This window comes from Exophiala oligosperma, assembly GCF_000835515.1.
Source record: "Exophiala oligosperma strain CBS 72588 unplaced genomic scaffold supercont1.9, whole genome shotgun sequence".
In the NCBI taxonomy this organism is placed as follows: Eukaryota; Fungi; Ascomycota; class Eurotiomycetes; order Chaetothyriales; family Herpotrichiellaceae; genus Exophiala; species Exophiala oligosperma.
The window spans coordinates 982,617-1,008,109 of NW_015622826.1; the positions used below are offsets into that span (position 1 = coordinate 982,617).

At 51.0% G+C, this 25,493-nt stretch overlaps 12 protein-coding genes across 14 annotated transcripts; 7 read left to right on the forward strand and 5 right to left on the reverse strand.

The window, feature by feature from the left end:
• The first annotated feature begins 272 nt into the window (after positions 1 to 272).
• On the forward strand, positions 273 to 2,563 carry PV06_08933 (uncharacterized protein). Its single transcript, XM_016410323.1, has 4 exons — positions 273 to 884; positions 949 to 1,028; positions 1,083 to 1,304; positions 1,359 to 2,563. The coding sequence occupies exons 1-4, from the start codon at positions 658 to 660 to the stop codon at positions 2,372 to 2,374; spliced, it is 1,545 nt and encodes a 514-aa protein (XP_016259345.1). The 5' UTR covers positions 273 to 657; the 3' UTR covers positions 2,375 to 2,563.
• Positions 2,503 to 3,693, reverse strand: PV06_08934 (uncharacterized protein; the record flags this gene model as incomplete). Its single annotated transcript, XM_016410324.1, has 3 exons — positions 2,503 to 2,677; positions 2,751 to 3,108; positions 3,177 to 3,693. The coding sequence occupies 3 exons, from the start codon at positions 3,691 to 3,693 to the stop codon at positions 2,503 to 2,505; spliced, it is 1,050 nt and encodes a 349-aa protein (XP_016259346.1).
• Positions 3,694 to 4,660: 967 nt separating this feature from the next.
• Positions 4,661 to 6,818, forward strand: PV06_08935 (acetoacetate-CoA ligase; the record flags this gene model as incomplete). Its single annotated transcript, XM_016410325.1, has 2 exons — positions 4,661 to 6,281; positions 6,346 to 6,818. The coding sequence occupies 2 exons, from the start codon at positions 4,661 to 4,663 to the stop codon at positions 6,759 to 6,761; spliced, it is 2,037 nt and encodes a 678-aa protein (XP_016259347.1). The 3' UTR covers positions 6,762 to 6,818.
• PV06_08936 (uncharacterized protein) lies at positions 6,703 to 7,477 on the reverse strand. Its single transcript, XM_016410326.1, has 2 exons — positions 7,242 to 7,477; positions 6,703 to 7,139 (listed from the first exon to the last, which is right to left on the reverse strand). Exons 1-2 carry the CDS (start codon positions 7,347 to 7,349, stop codon positions 6,921 to 6,923), a joined length of 327 nt encoding a protein of 108 aa, XP_016259348.1. The 5' UTR covers positions 7,350 to 7,477; the 3' UTR covers positions 6,703 to 6,920.
• Positions 7,478 to 8,932: 1,455 nt separating this feature from the next.
• PV06_08937 (uncharacterized protein) lies at positions 8,933 to 11,066 on the forward strand. The gene is made up of 2 exons (XM_016410327.1): positions 8,933 to 9,395; positions 9,451 to 11,066. The coding sequence occupies exons 1-2, from the start codon at positions 9,047 to 9,049 to the stop codon at positions 10,257 to 10,259; spliced, it is 1,158 nt and encodes a 385-aa protein (XP_016259349.1). The 5' UTR covers positions 8,933 to 9,046; the 3' UTR covers positions 10,260 to 11,066.
• PV06_08938 lies at positions 11,029 to 12,387 on the reverse strand. Of its 2 annotated transcripts, XM_016410328.1 has the most exons (4): positions 12,229 to 12,387; positions 12,096 to 12,108; positions 11,848 to 11,977; positions 11,029 to 11,794 (listed from the first exon to the last, which is right to left on the reverse strand). In XM_016410328.1, the coding sequence occupies exons 1-4, from the start codon at positions 12,243 to 12,245 to the stop codon at positions 11,469 to 11,471; spliced, it is 486 nt and encodes a 161-aa protein (XP_016259350.1). In that variant the 5' UTR covers positions 12,246 to 12,387; the 3' UTR covers positions 11,029 to 11,468. The 2 variants fall into 2 exon arrangements, with proteins under 2 accessions (XP_016259350.1, XP_016259351.1); XM_016410329.1 differs by having other exon boundaries at positions 11,029 to 11,977.
• Positions 12,388 to 14,211: 1,824 nt separating this feature from the next.
• PV06_08939 (uncharacterized protein) lies at positions 14,212 to 15,817 on the reverse strand. Its single transcript, XM_016410330.1, has one exon. The coding sequence runs from the start codon at positions 15,811 to 15,813 to the stop codon at positions 15,043 to 15,045; it is 771 nt and encodes a 256-aa protein (XP_016259352.1). The 5' UTR covers positions 15,814 to 15,817; the 3' UTR covers positions 14,212 to 15,042.
• On the forward strand, positions 14,595 to 14,980 carry PV06_08940 (uncharacterized protein; the record flags this gene model as incomplete). Its single annotated transcript, XM_016410331.1, has 2 exons — positions 14,595 to 14,701; positions 14,752 to 14,980. The coding sequence occupies 2 exons, from the start codon at positions 14,595 to 14,597 to the stop codon at positions 14,978 to 14,980; spliced, it is 336 nt and encodes a 111-aa protein (XP_016259353.1).
• Positions 15,818 to 17,969: 2,152 nt separating the features above from the next.
• Positions 17,970 to 19,741, forward strand: PV06_08941 (uncharacterized protein; the record flags this gene model as incomplete). Its single annotated transcript, XM_016410332.1, has 1 exon — positions 17,970 to 19,741. Exon 1 carries the CDS (start codon positions 18,182 to 18,184, stop codon positions 19,739 to 19,741), a length of 1,560 nt encoding a protein of 519 aa, XP_016259354.1. The 5' UTR covers positions 17,970 to 18,181.
• A 319-nt stretch (positions 19,742 to 20,060) lies between these two features.
• On the forward strand, positions 20,061 to 20,399 carry PV06_08942 (uncharacterized protein; the record flags this gene model as incomplete). The annotated part of the gene is made up of 1 exon (XM_016410333.1): positions 20,061 to 20,399. The coding sequence occupies one exon, from the start codon at positions 20,061 to 20,063 to the stop codon at positions 20,397 to 20,399; it is 339 nt and encodes a 112-aa protein (XP_016259355.1).
• A 596-nt stretch (positions 20,400 to 20,995) lies between these two features.
• On the forward strand, positions 20,996 to 21,731 carry PV06_08943 (uncharacterized protein; the record flags this gene model as incomplete). The annotated part of the gene is made up of 1 exon (XM_016410334.1): positions 20,996 to 21,731. One exon carries the CDS (start codon positions 20,996 to 20,998, stop codon positions 21,440 to 21,442), a length of 447 nt encoding a protein of 148 aa, XP_016259356.1. The 3' UTR covers positions 21,443 to 21,731.
• A 190-nt stretch (positions 21,732 to 21,921) lies between these two features.
• On the reverse strand, positions 21,922 to 24,539 carry PV06_08944. Of its 2 annotated transcripts, XM_016410336.1 has the most exons (3): positions 24,256 to 24,539; positions 23,863 to 24,204; positions 21,922 to 23,807 (listed from the first exon to the last, which is right to left on the reverse strand). In XM_016410336.1, exons 2-3 carry the CDS (start codon positions 23,987 to 23,989, stop codon positions 22,858 to 22,860), a joined length of 1,077 nt encoding a protein of 358 aa, XP_016259358.1. In that variant the 5' UTR covers positions 23,990 to 24,204; positions 24,256 to 24,539; the 3' UTR covers positions 21,922 to 22,857. The 2 variants fall into 2 exon arrangements, with proteins under 2 accessions (XP_016259358.1, XP_016259357.1); XM_016410335.1 differs by having other exon boundaries at positions 23,863 to 24,539.
• Positions 24,540 to 25,493: the final 954 nt, after the last annotated feature.

Here is a 25,493-nt window from a genome sequence, read left to right on the forward strand (position 1 = left end):
TGGACAGCACTCTCTCTGCTCGCCTATTGCCTCGCACAGCCCTTCTCTGTACTCAGTTCTAGTACCTCTCGTTAATTCTTCCCGTCAATGAGACTGCATATTGCTGTGAGATTCTGATAGCCGTCCAAATGCAACGATGCTACGAGCATTTACAGTGGCAAATATCGATGTGCCGGGCCTTGGCGTGGCATGAGCCCAATTCGCCGAGGAGAATTAAACACATGGTAAATAAAAGTCAATGAAATTTGATATGAGATTCTCATGCACCGATTCTGGAGCTGACAGAATGCTCCCAGCTAATTCGTCCGCTTGAATGGAGCCCCAGTTCAGTTTCGGGGCAATGCCTACTGAAGGCAGTAGACGGGCCAGCACGACGAGATATGGGTATTTTGATCCTATCATGATGTTGTTTACACCAGAGTAAACTTCCTGGCTATGTGCCTTATTGCCTTCCGCCGAGCGTCAATTACTCCTCGGCGTATTTTGGTGGCCAGACCACACGTCCACTGGAGGCCATCAACTTGCGGGCTTCAAGGGCTGGGGTCAGGGGAAGTTGAGATACCTTTAAAAGACTTGATTCTTCCCCATGGAGAAGTTGTTTTATTGCAATAACCAATATTCGATTTACACTATTTCCACCAAACTTCCCTGACCAAAATGTCTTCGATCCCAGAGAAGAACGAGGCTTTAGCACAAGCCGAGCATGCCGACTGCTTGATTATCGATGGGGACTCAAAGGAGTCCAATATCCAAATCGAGCGTGGGATGCTGCTCTCTGGACTGCCTGACCCTGACGAAGGGAAAGGAGAGGAGGCGAGGAAGACGATTGACAAAAAGCTGATGTGGAAAGTTGATCTTTGGATTGTGCCATGGCTGTCGCTTTTGTAAGCCTTGTTCACTCTAACCTACAACCACACGTTTTCCATCAGAGCTAACATGAGCTTTCAGATACCTGCTCTCGTTCCTGGACCGGGCGAACATTGGAAATGCCCGTCTCGCAGGAATGGAAGAGGACCTCGAAATGTCCGGTGAGAACGATCCTTTCGAAAGGCAAGACATTGGGCGCTGACGCACAAATTTAGGCACACAATACAACATCTCACTTACCATTTTTTTCATCTCCTATGCGCTTTTCGAACCGATCACGAACACTTTGCTCAAAATCTTAACACCTCGAATCTTCTTCACTGCCATCATTCTGGCTTGGGGTACTATAATGACATTGATGGGGCTCGTCACCAGCTATCGAGGTCTTCTAGCCGCCCGATTCATGCTTGGTGTTGCCGAGGCGGGTCTCTTTCCCGGTACCTTCTCCCCTTCTCCTAGTCCCGTCATCTCACGTTACTGATTGCAACCAGGTGTCACATATTATCTGTCTTGCTGGTACAAGAGTTCTGAGATTGGCGCGCGAACAGCGGTCTTTTTCTCGGCTGCGGCCATTGCAGGATCCTTTGGCGGTCTGCTCGCTGCGGCTATATCTAAAATGGATGGCATTGGTGGCAAACCAGGCTGGGCATGGATTTTCATACTTGAAGGCTTGGTCACCGCCCTCGCTGGTGTCGCCTCCTGGTGGATGGTCCATGACTGGCCCGAAACCGCGCGCTTTTTGACCAACGAGGACCGGATCCGAGTTCAACGCCGCCTGATTCTGGATCGACAAGGGAGGACCGCTGAAGACTTCGACAAACGCCATATATACGAAGCCCTGAAGGACTGGAAGACCTATGGTTACATGGTTATCTACATGGGCTGTCTGGTTCCGCTATACGCGTTTTCTCTGTTCTTACCCACGATCGTCCGAGGAATGGGCTATAAAGGCACCCACGCACAGCTACTCACAGTTCCACCATATGTCTTTGCAGCCGTGGTGACCGTGTCGGTCGGATTCTTTGCAGACCGTACACGCTGGAGAGGCTACTGTAACATGGTCACAGCGACCATCGGAGCGATTGGGTTTGCCCTACTCCTGTCGACCTCCAACATCCACGTCCAATACGCCGGCACGTTCCTGGGTGCGGCGGGAATCTACCCGACCATCCCAAACACTCTTTCGTGGGTCTCGAACAACACCGAGGGTTCTCTGAAACGCGCAGTGGTACTTGGCATGGTTGTCGGATGGGGCAACCTCACTGGTATGGTCTCCTCCAACATCTACCTACAGAGTCAACGGCCAAGGTACTGGACCGGGCACGGAGTCGTCTTGGCCTTCCAGGTTCTGTTCGTCTTGGGAGGTTCTGTCCTCATGCACGTCGCCTTGAGAAAAGAGAATATGAAAAGGAGGTCTGGCTTGCGGAATAACGCACATGATGGTCTCAGTGAAGAGGAGAAGTGGATTAAAGGCGACAAGAGGCCTGATTTCTTCTATACCACATAGGGGTGTTGACCCGAAAGCTATCATGGGAACATGCCAGGGTGGCCTGGCCATGGTACTTGTGATAGCTCCTTAGGATGCTTCCCCCTACGAAAGCAATCAAATGCCATGGAAACGATTCTAAATCCGCCTCAAAGACGTAGCACGATCTTTCCTACCACCTTGCCTTCCCATAGCGACTGCACAGCCTCTTCGGCTTCCGAAAATGGATAGACCTTGTCAATGATGTCGTCGAGCTGCATCTGGGTCGCTTCTAGAGCCGCGCAGATGTCTTCCATGTACTCGGGCGGGCCGCAGTTGATGCCCCTGGAAATGAATGTTCACGTCAGTAACAAGATCTACCGAGTCTGTTTTACGAATCCGAGCAGATGGGACCTACCTGAGGATCACCCTTCGGTCAATGATCGTCGGCACGAGCTCCTGCAAATCATCCGGCTGCTGCTTGCCCAAGTAGCCGACCTGGCTGACGATGCCGCCCCGCCTCGTGCACTTCAGGCTCTTGACCAAAGACGACGCGCCGCCGTTTTCGATGACAAGATCTACACCAATACCATCCGTCAGCTTCAGCACCTCCTCATGCCATTCTGGCGTCGTCCTATAATTGATCGTCCGTATCTCCGGCGCACCGAACAGCTTCTTCATCTGGTCCAGCTTCTTGTCGCTCGACGAGGTGAGAATCACTTTGAGCCCCGACGCACGAGAGAGCTTCAATGCCCAGCTGCTCACTCCCCCAGTGCCTTTGAACGATCAATATCTCTTCACGAACCCTTCTCCCCGACAGCTGCGGAACACATGACAGCCGTACCTTGGATCAGCACACTCTTCCCAATCCCTACATCCCGCAATGCCGCCCATGCCGTAACGCCGGCACATGGGATCAGCGCGGCGCACTCCCATGACAGGTACTTGGGGAGGTGGCCGAGGACCGTTTCGTCGTACACGATGTACGTGGCAAGCACGCCGTCTTCGTTCGCGGCCACCCAGGATCGGCCGGTGGAGCGGTGTGTCAAGTATTCCGTGTCATTCGTAGGGGCGACGCGGTCACCGACACGGATGCGCCGGACGTTCTGGCCGATGGCGAGCACCTCACCGGCGGCATCGTTGCAGATTATCCCGTTGGGGATGACCGGCCAGGGGTTTCCTCCATTACTGATGTTGGCATCACGCCAGTTGAGGGACACGGCGTGGACTTTGATCAGGACGGCTGTTGGAGCCAGCTCTTTGGGCAAAGGCTCTGTGACGAGCTTGAGACGAGCCGCTCCAGGTGAGAGGTCATCTGTTCGGCGCCAGGCTTGTCTCTCTGTGGGTAGAGAGTTGGCCATTGTGGTGTTTGGTCAAAATGTCGGAGTATCGAGGTGTAGATGCAGAGACATCGGTGCGACCAGGTTGAGCATAAAATTCCATTACGAGTCGGAACCGCAATCCGTCAGGCTGGCCATATACGCACAGCTGACAAACTCGAGACTCTGAGCGGGACCATGAATAGATGTCAGCAACCCCTCTTTGGGACTGTGTAGAGCAAGAACAGCCAACCAAAGGACGACCCCCCACGCTCCGACAAGGCTCTCTTTTCCCTTTTCCGGCAAGGATGAAATCTACCCCTGATGTCTTGTATCACTTTCACATTATTGAATATGGCCTTTTCCATATGGTAGAGCGCTGGGTACTGTCTCTTCACGCTCCTAGGGTCTCCAAGAGCGCCCACATCCCAGGCTTGTGAGCGTATCTGCTTACCAATCCTACTGAAGAAGGCCAGACGCACCATTATCGGAGCTGGGAGTCGACAAGATCTCAGATGATGCGACACTACTATGCATCCATCGCGGCAGCGTGCAGAAGATTTCTTAAAAAAGGTCTATTGAAATGGTCCTCTCAAAGCCACCACTGAAGCTGATGGACAAAGCTTTATGACGACGTTCTCTGCTTCCAGTCGCTGCTCTTCAGGTATTTGGCTCTGTGTCACTTCTTGTTATCTGGAGCCGCTCTTGATACATCAAGGGCCAATGCAGCTCAAAACGAATGGGATTAGACATACCCCGAGGAGGACCAGGACAAATGCTGCCTGCAGATGCAGATAGAGCGATGGCAGCATCACACAAGGCTGCAACTCAGCCTTGTCACCCCGCACTGGTTACCTCGGTTTGTTCCTACATATCCGATATCAAGGCCAAAAACTCTCGGGCCGCTATGAGCAAATTCTCCTTTTAGATCTCAATATCCTCAGAGGGTGACTGTTGTGGTTGTTCACTAGACGGTGTTCCTAATTTCCTTTGGGCTTCTTGCGGAATCATGACCCCGACGCAGGCTTCCGAACCAGAGGTCCTCTGGCGACCGAGCCACCGTGGCACAGCGCCAATGGACAAATACCGCCAGCAAGTCAATCGAAAATATGGCCAGGATCTGTCGGATACGCAGCAACTTCACCGGTGGTCCGTAACCCACCCACATGCTTTTTGGACAAACCTGTACAGCTATCTGAACCTCACCCCGCCTCTTCCACCCTCGACGCAAAAGGCCTACGACGACACGGTGCCCATGAGCAGTAACCCGCCGTTCTTTCCCGGTCACAGCCTCAACTACGCAGAGAATGTGCTCTTCGCCAATCCAAACTCCGAGGATGTCGCTCTCATCGGCATTCGAGAGGACCAGGACATTCACCGTGACGAGCCCGACACGTTGACCTGGGGTCAGTTTCGCGAAAAGGTCCGACAGACCGCCAGCGCCCTCGGACGGAGCGGTGTGAAAAGGGGAGATCGCGTCGCTGCACTGGTCGCCACGTCCAATTGGGCCATCGTTCTCTTCCATGCCACAGCCTCGCTAGGCGCCATCTTCACCTGCGTCAGTCCGGAACTCGGCGTTGAAGGTTGCGTGTCCAGGCTCCAGCAAGTCACACCGAGTGTCCTCTTCGTCGATAGTCACGTCGTGTACAAAGGCAAGGCGGTCCCGACAGCACAAAAACTGGACGAGATTCTGCAAAAACTAAAGTCACAGCCACAGGTCTACATCGTACCTGTCGTGAAGACCCTGGAAACGAAATTTCCCACGACACACGACTTTCTCGAGCGATCAAGCTCCTCGGATGCGCTCACGTTCACTCGTGTGCCATTCAGCTACCCCCTTCTCATATGTTATTCTTCAGGCACGACGGGGGCACCCAAATGCATCGTCCACCAACACGGCCTACTCATGCAGGTCAAGAAGATATCGACGTTGCACAACGGCCTGGCGCCCGGAGACGTGATCATGCAGTACTCGAGTACGTCTTGGGTGGTCTTCTACGTCATGTGTGGGCACCTGTCCGTCGGCGCGACACTGGTCGTCTACAATGGCAGTCCACTATTCCCCGACGCGAAGCAATTACTGAGGATTTGCGACAAGTACCGCGTGAGTTTTCTAGGAGCATCTCCTCGCCTGCTGCTCGAGATCGAAATGTCACGGACGATGCCGAAGAGAGAATTCGACCTGTCACCCCTGAGGATGGTGTACACCACCGGGGCGCCGCTGTCCTTGGAGCAGTATCGATGGTTTTATCGCTCGTTCCCGCCGCAAGTGCACATATGCAACACCGCCGGAGGTACCGACACGGCGACTTCTCTGCTCAGTGTGGACCCTTGTGGACCCGTGTACGCGGGCGAAATGCAGATACTCGCGCTCGGGATGGACGTCGACGTCTTGGACTCGGTCACGGGCGATTCGATAGCACGCACGGGCGAGGCGGGCGAGATGGTGATCCGGAAACCTTTCCCAAGCATGCCGTGCTTCTTCTGGGGCGACAAGGGCGGAAAGATATACCGTGCCGCATATTTCGAACGGTTTGAACACATCGACGTCTGGGCGCAACACGACTGGCTCAGTAGAAATCCGGTGACAGGAGGCTACACCATGCACGGTCGTAGCGACGGCGTCCTGAGTAAGTATTCGTCCCTAACTGGCGAGTGAGCGAACCCCACGTCCACTGACCAACGATGGTATAGATCCTTCTGGTATACGGTTTGGCAGTGGAGAAATCTATGCCATCGTGGAGACCCAGCCGTTTACGGATTATATCAGTAACACTCTGTGTGTCGGCCGTCGAAGGCCAAAAGATCCAGACGAGCAGGTCTTCTTGTTCCTCGTGATGAAACCGGGAGTTCCCCTGACGGAGGACCTGAGGTCGCAAGTCAAGAACGCCATCAGAAATGGATTGTCGCCCAGACACGTACCTAGGTTCGTCATTGCAGTGCCCGATATCCCCGTCACGATCAATGGTAAAAAGGTGGAGATTGCCATCAAGAACGTTTTGAGCGGAAAGGACGTCAAGCCGAGTGCTACGGTACAAAACCAAGAAACGATTGCATGGTTCAAGCGGTTCAGAGATTTAGAGTCGGAGCCTAGAGATACCAAGATATAGACAAAGACAAGACTACCCGGCTAGATGGACCATCTGGACGATGTGAAGATGACCAATAGATGTGCTTATTTTTTTCGCTCTCTCGATGATTCTGGATCGGCTTCGGCCTCGGTGTTTGACTCCAGGCCCGTGTTGAGTCGAACCAGGACATTCACTCCCTCACAACTCACTTTCGTATTGGATCGTAGCGACTCCCGTTCGTCGCGTCGCGATGAACGAACGGATCTTTGCGTGGGCCTCGCACTGCTTGTCGTAGTACTCAAAGTCCTCTCGGGATTTGAAGGTCGTCACGGCAACGAGGGTGAATCCTTGTGCTCTCTCCTCGGACGAGTTGGTGACTCGGGTAGCTTCGTTCGAGATGATGTATGGTGCTCCGTCCTGTTATCCAAAAGAAAAGCAATGGTCAGCTCGCGGATCGCGGTTACATTACATTTACATTCACGCCATTGCTGTTGCGTTGGAAGGAAATTGTAAACCTACTTTTTGGGCAGTAGCTCTCAAAACGGCATACTCGGCAATGATGGCGTCAATGTCCTCTTCCTTGGGTACTTTGAAGAGACTGACTCTCTTGACGTACTTGGGGGCCATTGTGGTGGAGAGAAAAGGTAGAGAACGGGTTTGAGGTTTTTGTGAATCTGGAATACAACAGGGATATACAAGGTAGGCTTTCGATCTTCGAGAGCAGGTTTTTTTTGGTATGACTCGATGACTTGCCCGAACAGAAACGTTGGGTATATTTCTGTCTATTCGGTATTGAGGCTTTTGTGTCGACGGTGCACTATCCGAAACCAACCCACGGAATCATTCCCGCTTGACAATGGGACATCCCCCCATGACCTCGGGTAAATGTGTTGTGGAGCTATACATATAAATGGTCACGCTTTGGCTGTGGAGAGAGTAAGAAAAGAGATATATGTGTGTGTGTACTACTCCCGAATTCTGTACATCGACTATGCTTCGAAGCGATACAGATTCTGCTATGCTGGCACACGGGGTCGAGTTACTGGGAACGCAGATACCGCATAGGTCCATATCCGGTAACCTTCAATGGTTCAGGAGATCGAGTGTACCACATGCGCAGTTTCGAATATGAAGAGTCCATAGATGAATGCCTCTGGAGGTGTGTCGCAAGCTGCAGGATTTCTAACCCATCCCCCATCCAGTGGGAATGCTTGATAAGTCATTGCAATAAGACAACAACTTGATACCAGCAGCAGCCTAGTGTGAAGACGACCAAAAGAAGAGTATGAAATATCCCCCCGATCATGAGTATGGCCAATGTACTAGGTATGCATTGTCACTGAATGGTACATACCTAGTCAATGATAGGCGCCATGGAAAAGACCTTTTCCTCAAGGCAGGTCTGGAAGATGCGTTTGGTAAGGAGCAAGGAATATGTCCATCTGAACACATACCAAAGAATCGAAAACAGCGTTGATCTGATTCCTAAAGATATAAAGCGATATGCTTGATTCAGAGCTTCATGAGTAAAGTGTTGAAGTTAGGCGCTCGGCTTTCACGATATCTGCTCACTATGTCTGCGGCATCAGTACATTGCCATTCTCCTCTTTTCCGAGTAGTAAAATTTCTGCCTCATTTTCGCTCCTTTTGTATCGCCCAGGCAGTCGTATAGTAGTTTCAAAGGCCTCTTTCGATCAACCTAAAAGTTTGCACAGCGCTATTCATCTCGCGCCCTTCTGCGTTGAGAAATCGGTTCTCATGTCGCCTACCTCCACAGAGTCGGAAAACACACTTCATCCTGAAAGCCAATTTGACAGAGAACCAAGTGATCGGGTCACCGTAAGCCTGGGTCAGAAGCAGTACACTACGCCAATCAGGCAAGGCTGAAACCTAGGATAATGGCAGGTCATTGTTTGGAAGCTGTGGATAACTCAGAATGTTGACAGATTTACGCCGACCTGGGACTTTTTTGTTCATAAACCTCCGTCAGATGGTTGGCCATGTAATCACAATTCGTCAGTTGTGGGTAAGTCTTCGAGATACCAGGTAAGGAGCAAAGGAGTCTCCGAGATATGTAGGAGGACCAGTTGAACAGGGCTTAGAAATTCAGGTTTAGCTAAGCCTTGGCATTGTTGACGAGTTTGCGTTTGCCTCCGATTGATTTGCCGCCTGCGGACCAAGTCCGATTCTTGGTCTTCCCGAACTGCATTATCACCTCATACTTGGACGCTCACACCGTCACATACCCTCTTCAGCCCGCGGTTGGCAACCTCTACTTTGATATTGTGTCCAGCACTGCACTTCTCGAGTAAGCTGTCGGACACATGTTCAACACCTCTTTGCGCCGAGTGGCGCGCAACTGCTCCAATGGCGCCGCTGTCCCTTCACGCCCTACAACGCCATCGATGGCATCCTTCACCTCCCACGCACACCAGCGGCGGCATTCGTCCTCCAAGCCCCCCGTCCCGCCCAACAATGGCTCTTCGGCTATCCCAGCAGCTTCAGTCAAACAGGTTGGGACTCCGAGATCGGAAACAAAGCGACCTGGCTCCGAGTCACGCTTATCAAAGAAGAGATCTTCGAAGGAGAAGTTTGATGCCAAACAAGAGGTACAAGATGACTGGACATCGAAACTGCCATCGGTACCCAGCTTACAGCATCTGAATCCGAAGGGTATGGAGCAAATCTTCAAGTTGTCAAAGTCTTCACAGCTAACCGAGGCTATCAGATATCTACGTAGCCTCCTTCTTTTCGACTCATCGGCCGCTATCGATCACAGGCCCGGTGCCTCCAGAAACGAGCGTCGATGCGATCGAGAAAATGTTCCAGCCGAAGCCCAAGACGAAATCTCGTCCAGCTACACAAGACGTCATTTACACTCTCTCATCGGCGGTCGAAAGCCTGGACGAGCAGATAGCAAGCAGGCGAGGCGAACATCACAGCCAAGGAGCCGAGCAAAAGGCGGCCATCATCAAGGCCTTGATGCAGCGTAACGAGAACACGGCCGATCCCAACCGCACCCACCACCTGGACGGGGCGCCGCAGACCATCAATATCCACGGAGGCAACGTCAAACTTGTGCTACAAGAGTTTGCAAGACGGTTCAGACCCTTCAATGCTCCCCCCTCACCGACGCCGCTGAGTGATGCCGAGATCGAAGCTGCCGAAGCACGGGCCGCCGCCGGAGAAGAAGCCGGTGAAGAAATGCAAGCCAGATCCTTGGAGGTGGAGATCCAAAACCAGGATCACGACCCGTACGTCCAGCAAGTCGTCATGAACGTGATCGAACAACAAGACTCGGCAGACCACGACGGTTTCTTCACCCCTCACTCGGCGCCCATGATGGAGATCGAGGATGTCTCGAACATGCGCGAGATCCAAGAGCAAATCGGCGGCAGACGCCTCGGTCACCGACGAAGGCCGGCAATGTACGCCATCAGCGTCAAGAGACAACGTCGTCTCAAGATGAAGAAGCACAAGTACAGGAAGCTTATGCGCAAGACGCGGAACGCCAGGCGGAGGTTGGGCCAGATATAAAGTAATCTCAACATTGGGGGGTTTTTTTTATTTTGGTATACATTATCGCATGTCTGGCAAGTTCCTCTTCTCGCATTTAGAGATACGCAAGGGTACCAGCATCTCAACTAGACCGAGTCGTGTTTATGCATTGATTGGGTTTTGTTCTGGTGCAGAATATGGTGGGGGGGGGGAGACGAATGCAAGCATTGCACAGAAGATTGTCGTTTGTTCTCAATCGTCACCATACCGCAACCATCTGGCGTATATTGCTTCTTGACACTGGGGCGTTCTTGTGAAGCGGCTTTCATACCATGAGCGAAAGTTTACCACACTACTCGTACCCATTAGGACTAAGAGCACGCAGATTTTCGTTCTCCCACGACGATTCTGCGCCCCCGGTTCACGACATTTACCGTCCTGATAGATTGAGAACAACTGTCACCCTATAAGACACAAGAATATACCTGATGAAATATCCACACATCTTCACTCTTTGGTCTTCTCAAGCACTGATCTGCTTGTGCTTGTCCTCATATCTGTTGTGCTTAAGAGCTCATCCATCAATGAGCGCCCAGTTGTCATTCCCGTACACCGAGTGATACCCATCCGGTCCATGTACTACGAAATCAATCAACCATCGACTACGTTTTCCGTATTCCTTCTCTATTCTACTTTAGCCATACTTCTTGTACCGCAAACGTCGATGCCAACAAAGTGGTACGTACCTGGGTTAGTAGAGAAGAAGTAGACGTCGCAAAAAGAAAACAAAACCAAAAACGAAGCAAACTTTGTTTACGAAAAGCATTATCTAATTCAGTGCCGAACAAGTGTACATACATGATTTAAAAAGCATTGCAGACACCTCCTCGACTGCAGTGCCCGATAACGTGGCACCTCCATGGCCCACCTTCGTCGATTGTGCTGATAAACTATGACATTCATACACGAAAAAAAGTAACCTCATCTGGAGGGTCTGATCCCGTTCACCCAGCTCGGTACATTTTCTCAATTGGTTTTTTGTGGTTCTCCTCTTTTTTACCCGGTTTGACTTGCTTCGACAAGTTCCTTCGAGTCTCAGAAACTGGATGCCTTGTCGTAAAGAGTTTCCGAGTCTGATTCTCTCTCAGGTCTAGTAAGCCGTTCTGATCCGATATTGGTGCGCGGTGGTCCCGTGGCGCTTCATCGCAGCCGCCATCGAGTCCAAGCCAATATTTTCTCGGGCCTGATCTAGCAGGTGACATCGGTCGAGGCCTTGGAGTTCATCAACAAGGCAACGATCAGACCGTAAAGACCCAACACTTCGGCGAAAATGAGGATGAGAATCATGCCGACGAAAAGTCGAGGTTGTTGGGCGGTTCCTCGGACACCGGCGTCACCGACAATGCCGATGGCGAAGCCAGCAGCAAGACCGGCCAGACCGACGGACAGACCGGCACCGAGTTGAATGAAGCTGGTGAACAGAGGCTCCTTTTGTGACAGGCCGGCCGAAATCAAGACTGAGACGACTAGACCGTAAATAGCAATGATACCAGCCATAATGACGGGAACAATGTCTGGAATATGTGTCAGTTCGTGGCCCATCCCCTCTTTGAATGGCGTCGCATACTCTTGACGATCAAATCTGGTCGGAGGACACCCATCGCTGAGATACCCACGCCGGACTTTGCAGTCCCGTATGCGGCGCCGAAGCAGGTGAAGACGATTGCAGAGGTGCAGCCCATGGCACCGAAGAAGGGCTAGGAGATGTATGTCAGTGTTCATTCTTCGAAGCTTTTCCAGGCAGCTGAGGAGGAATGACAGCATCGCTGCTCGATAGGATTGTGGATTGGGGGGGTAAAGGGGGGGCGAGCATACCGCATATACGGGGCTATAATTCAACAATGTTAGCACAATGCGATCCAAGTTATTGATGAAACTGGCCCTCTCACGAGGGAAGGCCAGCTTATCGACGCGAGCTGCAGGCTACAGGTATGGGGGGCAAACTGACCAGAGATCTGTAGACATTTTGACGGTGCTTGTGTCGTTGACTTCCTTTCTCAAAGACTAGTACGTTCCGGAGGGGTGAGTGGCCGTCTTTTCGATAGAAAGAGGGTTGTTGGTGGGATAGAGGTGAGCAGAAATGATGGTGATTGTGCTTGTCGAGAGTTGGACAGGTTGATGATGTTTCGAAGCTTCGACCTGCGATCCCCTTCCTCGCTTGGCACTTGCACTCACGATCAGGGCAGGTTTGCCGACTTATCGCCTAAACCTTTTTAACACCCGGACTTTTACAGTATGTGTGAGCGACTGTAATGACATACAATGAATAAGTGAACTGATCTGAGGTCTGGGGTGGAATAATTCATGTTGAAAATTGACGACTTTACGACATGACATGGGACGAGAGAAGAGGGGTCATAGGCATATAGCTCCCTGGTACAAGTGAAATAGCCATAGGTAGGTAGCCTTTGGTATGCGCCAGTCTGCGCGGTACTCATAGTAGATCAACGGCGGCAGCAGCAGCAGCAGAAGAAAAAGAAGACAGTTCTCATTGTCTTTCGGAAGAGGCCTCATTTAGAAGACATGGATGCTATTGTCTTTCGTTCTTCTCCCTTCTTGAAATCCTAGCGGTCCTCCCTCAGGTGTAACCCGACACAGGCAATCTCAGCAAAACCCTCAACAAAGCCCTCAGCATAGGCAGGAACAGGGCCAGAACTCGACAGCTTAAGCCTATAATAGTATTCACAATCACCGTTACAGTAGTCGTGACCTGCAATTACATGTCTGAGCAAAAGATCTCCTGAAACTAAGGTCATCGGCAGAAACCTAGCGAGCCTTGACTGATCCTACAATAAGCCACACTCTTGACGAATGTTTTCTGGCAGCATGGAGAGGAGGCTAGCATAAAGTATCCAGCGCAGGCAATACCGTCAGCCATTGAAAGCTACCTGATCAATTTCTTGCTTCGTAACGGCCGGGAAGAAGTGGCTCGTACTGAGTTGGACATATAGCGGTCTTCTGCATACTTACAGTGTACGGTGAACACGACAAGGCGCGCTTTGGACTTTGGACGAACGCCTCGTCATCCTGCTGCCATACCTGCATCAAGGTCCAAGCTGATTTCAAGAGGGCAAAGACATCTCAGCTTCCTGAATGGCCTTCGCAGGACTTCGGCGGTCTTCAGGGAAGTATATAATGAAAGCTGTAACTCTGAGTATGAGTGAAGATATATAACTCTGCTGTTTCCTTGGGGCATGTCCTTAGGAAGGCCATCTTGATGCCGTTGAGTCAATGCAAACTCCGTGCATCGAAATAGTCGCTACAACAAGTCCGGCGAGGCGACGTTGATGAACTAGAAAAATAACCACAGAGATGTAAAATACCCCGAAAATACTGGCGTTTTTGAGCAGAATAAGATCTTTTTTGGTTTGTTTCTTCCATGTAGAGCCAACAGATGTCCTCGCAGCTGCTGATAAAGTGCAGATATTGAGTACATTTGCAACAGGTGGAAAAATCTGATCGGAATACTTGCACGTTCTTCAAGAGCAACATTTTCATCTGCCACACACCTTGCCCATTCCTCAAGTTATTCGGAGTACTCGAACAGGCGGGATCGAGTCTGAGACGGTGCAATCTTAGGACAATGATTTTAAGCCAACGGTTCACATCTAGCGAAGCCGCCGATTCTTGGGCATAATTTAGTCCCGCTGCACTTGGCCGGATTGTGTTGCCCATATTCGCCCGGATAAGTGCCTGAAGGTAGAGAATCAGGATGGCAAAAGATATCATTGAGGAATGCTTATGCTTGTAGCTGGAGAGCGAGATCTGGGGTTCAGAGCATTTATTGACAACTGTGATGCAATGCAGGCTAGAAGCTTGCAAGAATGTTGTTGACACGGGGGCTGGAAGCCAACTGACAGGCGCTTACGATTGAAGGGGCCCCGACTCAAGTGCATTGCGCGTCTGAGATTTCGTCTCAAAGGTTTGTGAAATTAGGGGGTCTCGATCTACTATGGGGCGCCAGTCTGGGGGCTACAATCGGCTATCACTGTACCCGTACTCCGTACTACGAAACCCACGCCTTCAAAGGGCTCGACCCCGTGCACGTACCTGTCATTGCCCGGGACACTCCTGTTTCGGACCACCAGGTAAACCCCCAATTCACTTCATTGTGATGAACCTCACGCCCGCCGCATAGGACACTCTTTGTTTTGAAACATCACTTTCCCTCCTACCTAGCCACTCTCATTCATGTCTCTTTAATCCTCCGAAGATCGAGCACGTCAAATAGACTTGTCTTTCCTTACAATCTCCAGTCTATTCAGCCAGCATAACCGAAGTACTCCCGATACCGCCTACATACAAACAAACACCATGTTGTGGAAGAGAAAATGCGTCAACCCCAATGACACGGACGACATCTGCGAGAAATACACCACTACTTTCCAGACGACTGTCATACCTCTTATCATCGGCTTGACGTAAGTAACACCTCTACGTGTACAAACATGAGAGACTGACCATGATATAGTCTTTTCTTTCTCCTGGGAATTGTTCTGTTTGTCATTGTCAGGAAGCAACGCATCAAGAGAAAGGCAGAAGAGGCGGCACAACACAAGGCTATCGACGACGAGATGGAGCTGGAATTTGCGGTCTCTGGGCACAAACATGAACGATCTCAAGGGCAGGTCCCGCCACAATATCGTGTACCTGATCTTGAAAATCCAGTCGAAGGTTCAGGGCCACCGCCCAAATACTAGGAGCAGGAGTTATCTGGGTATCTCTTGTGATTGCTGTACAAATAAAGCCGGCTTGAACTCAATCATCCCGACTTGGATTTCTCAATTTCTTGGATAATCTCCTTCTCAATGCTTTCCGGCTTGGTCATGCTGCCCCATCGCTGGACGACCTTTCCATCGCGGCCGATCAAGAACTTTTCAAAATTCCACTTGACCCTCTTCAGACCCAGCAGGCCTGGCTTTTCCGACTTCATCCATTCAAACACTGGCTCGGCATGATCACCATTGACGTTTGTCTTGCCCAGCACCGGGAATGTAACACCATAGTTGAGCTGACAGAACTCTTGAATTTGATCATTCGAGCCGGGATCTTGACCACCGAATTGGTTGCAAGGGAAACCGATGATGACGAATTGATCCGGGTATTTCTCAGAAATCTTCTTCCACAAGGACTCGAGGCCGGCGAACTGAGGGGTGAAGCCGCATTTGGAGGCGGTGTTGACGGCGAGGATCACCTTTCCTTTGTGCTGAGCAAGGGGGTACTCTTGATCACGCTTGTCTTTCGGCGTAAAATCGAAAAAGGTGGTGGCGGATGCCATTTTGGATGCGGGTGTACGTGAGGACGACGAGGGCGCAGGACCGTGTGAGAAAGGGCGTGCCTTGAGAACGATCCGAGGGATACTGTGGTTTGAAATGGGGCGTTGGAGAGTTGAAGTCGATACAGAGATGAATGCAGTGCAAGGCCGAGATTTAAGGTGTCGGGAGATTTGGAATAAGTTGCGAGCGTGTTGCATCGATGACTTTCTCCGGATGGTACGACTGGGGCATGTGCAGTGCACAAAGCGAACAATCATTCATCGCGAATCCGAGGTTGAAGGCTGGATATAGGATCATGTGACCTTCTTCACCGCCACCTCATCATGCGTTGATGGTGCGGCAATTGCCGAAACACCCGCAGCATCGTCAAAACTGCCCTCTCCACGTGATCAGCAATTTCTTACCAACTCAAAACACTTGAAACATTGTCCTGTCTGTATCCCTGACGACTTCGACTTGTCTCAGTGATAAAGTGAATGTTTTTTTAAGGATCCAGTACTACGCAAGGTTTGCACGTTCCTTTAGTACCCGTATCCATACTCGTCCTCTCGAGAAAGAAGCCGGGCATTTCTTTGTCAGCTGGAGATTCAGTGTTCCTGCATGAAGCACACTATGCCCATTTCAGGTATTTGCAAGGGCTACTCTATCAATGCTTTTACGTCCGCAACCAGTCCTCTCGCCTCGCATCGACTGATCCAAGTGCCCATAAGGCACAAGCCATGATGAGCCACAGCGGCCCCAGCGTCGATTGGCGTGAGTGACCGATTGCGAATAGTATCTCAGAGTTTTGTCTCCTGTGGCCGCCGAGGATAACTATCCGACTGTTTGTATCCTCATGGCATGCTCCATTTCTCGACTACCACATGCTGTTCGGAACTACAATATTTCCCTCTTGAGACTTCTATGGTGATCACTACCATTGATATTAAGCCATCCATCGGCTTCGGTGTTAGAGGTGGAGTACGTGTACTATGCTATACACTTGATATCGATCTTCACCACCAAGAAGGGTGTCTCGTATCTCCAGCAGCACCCTCAAAACACCGTCAGTAAGGCTTTGCCATACTCAAGATATCTGCACTTGGCATATTGAAGATGCTCAGATATTCCAAAAACGTAGATGTAGCCCCGAACCACTATGTTGACGGACTTGCTTGATATGGACATGGCCATCACGAGTGTTTTACCTTGCAATGGTATAAAGACAATCAGAATACCGCTGCAGCCTACTCAATCTTCACTTCAATCTTCACTTCAAACAACGCTTCAGACTGAGCAAATAGCTTCTCATTCGCATATCCTAAATCTCCACAAGTACAACTGTCTACAACAACAACCTCAGTACTTACTACTTCCCACAATGTCTGCAGCAAAGCCCGCTGTCCTCATGGTCATCTCATCCCACAAGCCCGGATGGTATCTAGTAAGTCATTCCAGTCGTCCGTGAAATTAGAGCTAACCGTGTTTTGCAGCCTGAGTTGGCTCACCCATTTGACATCTTGGAGCCGTACTGCAACATCACGATTGCTTCTCATCTTGGAGGAGATGCACCGCCAGACCAAAAGTCGGTTGAACTCTTCAAGAACGATGAGATTTGTGCCCGCTTCTACGAAACCAAGCAAGATCTCTGGAAGAACTCACAGAAGCTGGAAGATTTCAAGGGAAACGCGGAAAGATTCGACGCCATCTGCTTCATCGGAGGTTATGGACGTAAGATCTCCTTTCTTCGCCTGCCTCATGCCAGACATGACTGACCAGATTTTCCCTAGCCATGTTCGACGTGATTGACTCAAAAGCCGCGGAGGAGGTGATTCTCGACTTCTACAACCAGAAGAAGCTCCTCAGCGGTATCTGCCACGGTTCTGCTGCCTTCGCGCACGTAAGGGATCCATCCAGCGGGAAGTTCATCATTGATGGCCACAAGGCCGTCGGAGTGAGCAACAAAGAGTGTGAATTATTGTTCCCAGCCACCGGCGTCGTGGAGCCATGGAGCGTGGAAACCGAGCTTGACAAGGCCACCGGCGGCAAATATGAAAAGGCTGAGAACCCCTTCGATGGGCATGTTGTGGTTAGCAAGAGTGCCGATGGACGGACGTTCATCACTGGTCAAAACCCGGCTAGTGGACTTGGCCTAGGCAAAGCAATTTACGAGGAGCTTTTTGGCAAGACCTATGGAGCTTGAGGGACAATGTGCTGAGTAGTCCAATATCTCGAATCAGCATGTTTCGCTCGTAGCATGTTGGTCTGAGATGGTCCCTGGCTACGAGTGGAGCAGATGGAGAGCTTTGATGTTGACGACACCCTTGCAACTTCCTAAAATAGTTTAGCTTCTCTTATTACCTGATCACTTCGTCCCGAGAAAAGTCTCGCCGTCTTTCAGCCTCGCCCGATGTCTTCTGGCTTACGAAGAGTGCTCCAGACTTCCTTACCTTGGTAAAATTTGAGTCCCAGCTCGTCCTCGCACCACATCAAAACTTCCATGAACCATGTCTCTCTGGCCCTCCGAGGCGTCGTAGCATCTGTGGAATTTCAACTGCTACCACAAAGTTGGTCACGTATCGACATCTTGGCTGTGAGGTCAAAGCAGTCGCGGCTGAGTCTTTGTCAAAGCAGACTCAGGCAACTATGCCTAATGGCAAGGCCCGAAAAGATAGCTCGCGACCGCCAATCCTCTTCATCAATTCACAGAGCGAGCTGCTAACCCCTCAGGCCCGACGGCTTGCGAGACGACATGCGTCCTGGTGGGGACACAAGAAGTCCAGAGCAAAACAGGTCCCCAACGAATCGACCCTGAATGCTTCGTCGAACACGAGCTCCCCTGATAACAGCCAGACCCCCTCGTCCTCAGGCAGTTCTAGTACATCGCTACGCCAGAGATCGCCCCCAGTTGTAGGTCTCTTCTCACCGCGACGTCCTACACCCCTTAACTGTTACTTGGGGTCTACCCCCGATGCCTTCCGCATCCTTCCTCAGATATCAATCTCAAGTGAGGACCCTGGTTACCTTGCCTCCCTCAAACATGACATGCACACATTCTTTGGAGAGGCCTTTGTCCGGAACACTATCTTACGGAGTGGCGACTGCTGCGAGAGTAGATATGCCGGCTGCCTGCTCCTATACTCTACCTACCGTCACGCTGTGACCGGCGATGGCTCGCGTGCCAGCCTTCTATCGTTGAAGGGCATAGTGATCCAGAAAGTCAATACCGCCCTGGCGAAGCCAGGCCAGGCCACTACTCTCGACAACATGATCGCAGTCATGAGTTTGGGAGTTCCCATGGTATGCCAGGTCACAGCCTCCAGCGAGGATGAAAACTCGCAATCGCAACTGTCCGTGGAAGTGATGTCAGATGCGTCGCAGCGGCCTCGTGCAAGGGTACTTGAAGAGAAGATTGCTCTGGAATATGACATGCATTATGGGGCCATCAGTAAACTCATGCGCATGCAAGAGGATCCCACCTGGCTCGTGACCACCGACGGACGATACATCTTCTTGACCAAGGTACTATCATACGCCCATCGGATGTTGGCGAATTCGGAGGTCATGTCTGAGACATGGTCCAAGATCATCCAAAAGTTTGAACTGTATTGCAGCAAAGCTCCATCCCAGCCGGAATGGCTTTCGCCATTATACTGTCCAAACGTGCTGCAGTGGCGCAATAATCTTGATGCTGACTTGTCGCCGACATTCAGGCGTCTTCTTCAGAGCTTTCAAACTTGGTACAGACTGTATCGGAGCGGGGAGGACATTGCTACCCATACTGCTTCTTTGAGAGACCTCCTCAGAAAAGAGCGGTTGAACATAGACGTGAGCGATGAATCCCATACGGAGTCACTTGGCCGGCACAAGGAAGTTGAATTGAGGTATGAGGCATGTTGTATTACTATCAGCCTGATGCTCGAGGCAGAGGCCAATGGTTGCTCTATATCCGAGGCCGCTCATCTCGTACCCGAGTCCCAATCATTGAGCCACATTCTTCGCCGGACCGATTTGGCACATCTATGGGGTCGTTATCCAGGCTTGTTGTATTGGGTCACGCTCATCTGCCACATTGTGATAAAACCAGACCCGGAACAACTAATTTCAACGATGGTGCTCGCGCATATCACTCAAACTTTGGCAGCTTCAGATATTCCACTTCCAGTGGCTATTCAGCCAATCAAGGAGTTATTGGTGTATCCTTGAGAAGAGCGAATGTGGCCATCAATATTTTCTACAGTTACGTTGATGAGTCGTCTCATCAAACACGAGGCTCGACGATGATGGCGACGACGACGATGCCAATGTCACCACTGCCAGTCGTTCGACGGCAGAACTGGAAGCCATTTTCTAAGGGCCTGACCACTGCCTCGATGGCGTACGATTAAACGAGTGTCATAAAAACTTCCCTGGCCTATCTTATCATTGTCGCTTTCAATGAGCAACTCGTGCCGACGTATGGGGTAGTTCTCGTCATATACTTCGGCCAGCCTACTGTCATGATGCTCAGCATCCTCTCATCTGGATGTCAAGCCTTCCTCGTGCGGGATGGTGTGGTGGTCATGGCGTGTGGGAACCTCCGGACCAAACACGAGGCCGACTAGGATTCGGCCCTGTCCTCGCAGCCTTGAGCCCCTTGACCCCGGTCACAGCTTCCCCTCCTTTGCTACACACCATCACCACTCGAGATCACTTTTCCCGAGAATTCCGGCGCCAGCTGCCACCTTACTGGCTCGCAGAAATGCGACAGTCATTTAATGCCAAAACCTTTCGCTCCTTCTCGTCCATCGAACGGTCCAGCTCCAGCCTTGATACGATGCGGGGTGGTACCATCGATGAGCGTGACCACTCTCTCTGTGGCTGAACCATGTCAGCCATGCTGGCTCAAATTGAAAGGCATAATTTAGCGACGGTAAGGGAGGGAGATGAGATATAATTCAAAAGCTGCGCACATGTTGAAATGTTTCTTGACGTGCCACTGAACAATTCAGGTCACTTGCATTGAGAGACGCGACTTAAGCCAGTGCTGTACTGCACAGTCCCGCGAATCATTTCAAACCAGATATCCAAAGACTCTGCTATTCTGGTCGCACTCCATCCTACCTCTGCCTCCCAATCTTCGACCACCGACGAAAGAGCGACCTCGCAGCAGGCCCAGCCGAGAGTGCGTTTCTTACTTCACGGTCTAGAGAAGATCTCGAACCCGGAGATACACGATCCTGTTTTCACCTGGTACTTACCACGAGTACTCTAGTAGAAGCATAGTGGTCGTCAACTCTCCCGGACGCAGGACCCAGCCAGGTTCATTGCGACTTACCTTGTCCGACCATCGTCAAACGGAGTAAAACAATTCAAAGCTCCGTGCGACGACGAGGAGAAGATTTACCGAGAACGCATCACCGCCCCCGTGTCGAATTCCGGGTTTTGTTTCCGTATCCCGTCCCCTTGAAACGTCCAAACATGTCTGGCGCATTCACCATGCCCCACGCCCTGACCGGCGGGGCGGGCTACAAGGCCAACGCGACGTACGACGAGTTCCTCCGCCGACACAGCGGCTTCTACCGCCGTCACAGCGCGGCCTCGAACGCCATGGAGGGCGACCGCCGGGCGTCCCAGGCCTCGCTCGACGCCAACGCCTCGGCCGCGGCGCAGGCCGTGCAAAACGTCGCCGCCGACAACAGCCTGAACAACCGCCGCGGGTCCGTCACCGCCGCCGGGGGTGGCGCGGCCACGGCCAACGCGAGGAAGGGCAGCGTCGCCGTCGCCAGCGACGTCACGAGGAAAGACAGCATCTTTGGCCTCGAGCCCACGGGCGGGCCGAGGATGTCGGAAGAACGGCGCCCTTCGACGTCCCTGGCCAGCGACCTGCTCCACAAGATCAAGGGGGACCGCAAGACTAGTCATTGACGGATCTGATCGGCCGTTTACGGAGTAAACGGACAAACAACGTGGGAAATGTCTTCCCGAGGAACGATGAGAGGGTAGTACTTGGTGTGTCTGTGGTGTTTTCTTTTGTTGGAGAAATGGTCGTTCCAGTACCGTCATTTACCTGTACCAAAGCACTCCGTATGGGTGGGTGTTTGAGTGGTTGTTGCCTCAATAGCCAGCCGTACCCCTCCGTATGATACTGAGAGGTAACTGATCTGTACCCTGGTAATACATTTTGAATTCGATCCGTCTCTCTCTCTCTCTCTCTCTCTCTCTCTCTCTCTCTCTTCCGTTCTCCCGACACCCAAAATCATCAACATCGATGGGATCATGATTGAAACGCACAACCTACGGGCCAACACCAACTGGCAGGACTCGTGTCTCTCGACTCACGTACTCACGTGCTCGTCTACTTCCTACCTGACATATACTCGTCGGGAAGGTATCATTGTTTGTGTGTGAAAATGAGGCTGGGATTGGTTTTTCTTATTTCGTGGTCTTGGGACCATCCTGATTTGACCTGACCTGATTTGATTTGCTTTCTTTCTTTTTTTCCTTGTAAAATACACCGAAAAAAAAAGAGAAAAAAACAAAAAGAGTCAAGGGCGAATCAAGGTATATTACGAAGATGAAAACGCACATTATTCGTCGTCTGAGATGGATGGTGGTCGTCACTGTTGGTGAGACGCAACTCGACAATTTTTTCTTTCTCTCTTCTCTCTCTTTTCATCTCCCCAGATTTGGAAAAACAACAAGAAACGCATCCTTTCCACAACCCGACTCCTTTGCTTACAGTCATCTCGAATATTGGGGGCATCTTGAGAGCAGCGCCCCTCTCCCCTGCAACAAGCAGGGGGGAAAAGAAGGAAAAAACCCAATTATGCTCCGTCATAAAACTTTGCCCATCAATTCGACCACTCTTTCTTATGTCCGGGACCAAAACAAAAATCGAAAAAATGATGTACAAGGTGTGCATGTTGCTTTTGCGGTCGATTTCATTGCTTGCCACCTTGGTCGAATCGTTGTTTCTCTTTTGGTATGCATTCGTACACCATACGATGAATACCAATTTTTTCGTACTGTGCGCGACCAATATCCTGACTTCCAATTGGAAATCAAAAAAACGTGGTGATCCGCCCATAAATCAGCCCTTTTCGCCAGCGCTGCTGAGAAATTGATGATGGAGATCTGTCGTTGTTGATGTTTGGCGTCAAGACCGGCCTCCCGGAAGTGTTCACCCATTCCATAGATCCAAAGCATATGTCGTTGAACATTGTGCAAGGATCAGTGACATGGTTCTTGTCATGATTTTCAGTGATTACATGTGAGTCATTCGCGCCGCCCAAGGTGATGGGCCTAAACCAGGCGACATAGAAAGCTTTTGGTAGCCATGGCTACAAAACAAGTCGCTGAAGGTTCTTCTGGATCAAGATATCCTGCACGTCTTCCATAGTGGCCTTTAGTAGGTTGGTATCGGTGGCGTTGGTGAAGTGGATGTAGATTTCTCGATCACTGTTTTTGTTGATTGACCTGAAGCGGTTGGCAAAGAATTGTTTGGATGCTTCTTCATCGCCATCTTTTCCAGTATAGTCTGGGAAATGGGTCGAGAGCGGCGAAACAGGCAACTTTTCGCGGAAAAGATCGATCTTGTTGAGAAATAAAATGATTGGCTTGTCTTTGAACCACTCGCCGTTAACCAGGGATTCGAACAGCATCAGAGCTTCATGCATCTGATTGGCATTCACATCTTCCACCAGACATTGATCATATCCAGACAGAGCTGCCATGAAAAGCAAGCACTGAACGCCATCAAAACAATGGATCCATTTCTTACGTTCTGATCTTTGACCTCCGACGTCCATCATTCGGAAGGTCAGTTCGCGAAGCTCGAAGACAGTTTCGGTGATGCCCGTGGTACGAAGTCGTGCATGCAACATGTCCTGGTCGTTGGGTGTCCAATCTGGTTCGAACATTCGATCAATATTCTGGAAATAGAAATTGAGGTTATCATGCAGGGCGAACTCGTGGCCTTTGGCAACGGCCTTTTGTACTCCTGCATCTTTCCACAGAGTCACCATTGCTTCCTTGACTCTCTTGTCCCGGAATGCTTCGTGAGCATCGACGTCGGAATTGATACTCTCGAGAAATTCGGCCTGGGCTTCATTGGCTTCGTCTTCGAAATCGATCTTTTCATCCTGCATGATTTCATACAAGACACGAAATGCAACGACAACATTAGAGTAAATGACCGCTCGCACTTGGACTCTTTCATCTTCTTGGAAACCGTTCGAGTGGATTATGCGCATCTGTTTGATGATTGTTGATTTGCCGGACTCACCAGCTCCTATGTATATAGTCAATATCGTTCCCACCCAGCCTGCGCCTGTTGTGAATCATACCTAACAATAAGATTTTGACCGTGCGAGTTTCCGTCTTCCGGTCATGGCGCAGTTGACGTTCAATCCGGGCATTTCGCTGTGACGCTTCTTTTTCCCGAGGGTCGATCTTCGACCCGGTGCACCCCATCTTTTGAGCTGCGACAGCAGACACCCAGAAACAGGTGCACTCAGGGTATGACTGTAGAGGTAGGATTCAATGTCCAACGCAAGACTATTGTATTTAGTCTTCTCTCATGTTCACTCAAGAAGCGCCAGGGGTTGTTTGCAAATGGTCGGAGATGGGGCCAGGTGAAGACCGACAGTCGATTCGCGTCGCTCGAAAAAGAGCAAGGAAGGAGACCGCTGGAGATTGCTCATTAGCAAACCGTCGAGAAGCTGGGAATTGAGATGAACCTGTGGTGGAAGCACACCCTGTCTCCGAATTTCAGAGATACAACTGGGGGGTGCTCGTCGACGTCTCGATGGTCTGGAAGGATAGCTCGATAGAGGCAACAAGGCAAGGAGTTGCGGTGGTCAGGGTCGGAAAAGAGAGAATGCTGGGATGGAGAACTGCGGTGGAATGGTAGTAGTCGTTACTCCCAGTGATTGACACAAGGTCAAGCTATGAATGGCTCGGGGAAGAGCAGGACCCAGTGGCTCTGGGAGGTGGTGGTAAGAGCCGTCAAAGTGAGATGGAGAGAAGGGGTAGCTTGATTGACAGGAATGGGAGCCCTAGCGGAGTTTGGTACGGTCTATCTAGGTACTTGCAGAGCCTAAAGAGCCTCCTAAGGGCCCTAAAAGGACAGCTAGTAGGGGACAACCACGCGCCGGCGGCGCACAGGGATCGACACCCATCTCCGCAGCTGGACATTGTGATTTCTCTTATTCGGTGCGGGTAGAAAGGGGATGGACGAAGGAGGTGTCGATGGCCTTGTCAAAGAAGGTTGTGTCTTTGTCTGTGTTCTATGATGCTGTTGTCATACATTGGCCTCTACCGAATACAATACCCAACCCCAGTTCTGTGTAACTCATGCCATTGTGCTCACCATCGCAGCCAAACCACGCTAGACCATTACGGGGCCTAGCGTAGGACAAGATTGCACGTGTTATGCCCATGTGTTTCCCATTTCTCCTTTTCCTCCTTGTGCAACGTTACCCCGTCGTCTTCCATGATTGCAGTACCTGGACAGGTCGCTACGTTCTTCGTTATTGCTAGTAGCGAGTGTGTTAGGGTTGCAGAGCTCAGAAACGCCGGTGTCTCGTCATCGACCTCTTGTTACGAAATCATCCATGTTGCATCAAGTGTGAACTGCCTGCGGATACCTACCTCCACCAGCACAGGTCTTCTAGAAGGCCTGGTTCATTCACCATACCCCATACTCAGTACCTACAGTACGGATACAATCATTGTACCCTGGCTAGGTGATGTTTTATTCTGGAACACAGAGAGAGATTGTTCTTTGTGGCGTTCATCGTCGCCTTCTGGGCCGGTCCGTGATCAAGGCGATAGGCGATTGGCGCGATCCCTTGAAACAAATCGCTAATCATTGTTGCCCTTTCGCCCCCACCAACTGGGAAGTGATGAGATTCACGACACCTGCAAAACGTGTCGGCCCCGACATTACTTGATTCACCATATATGGATATCCCGT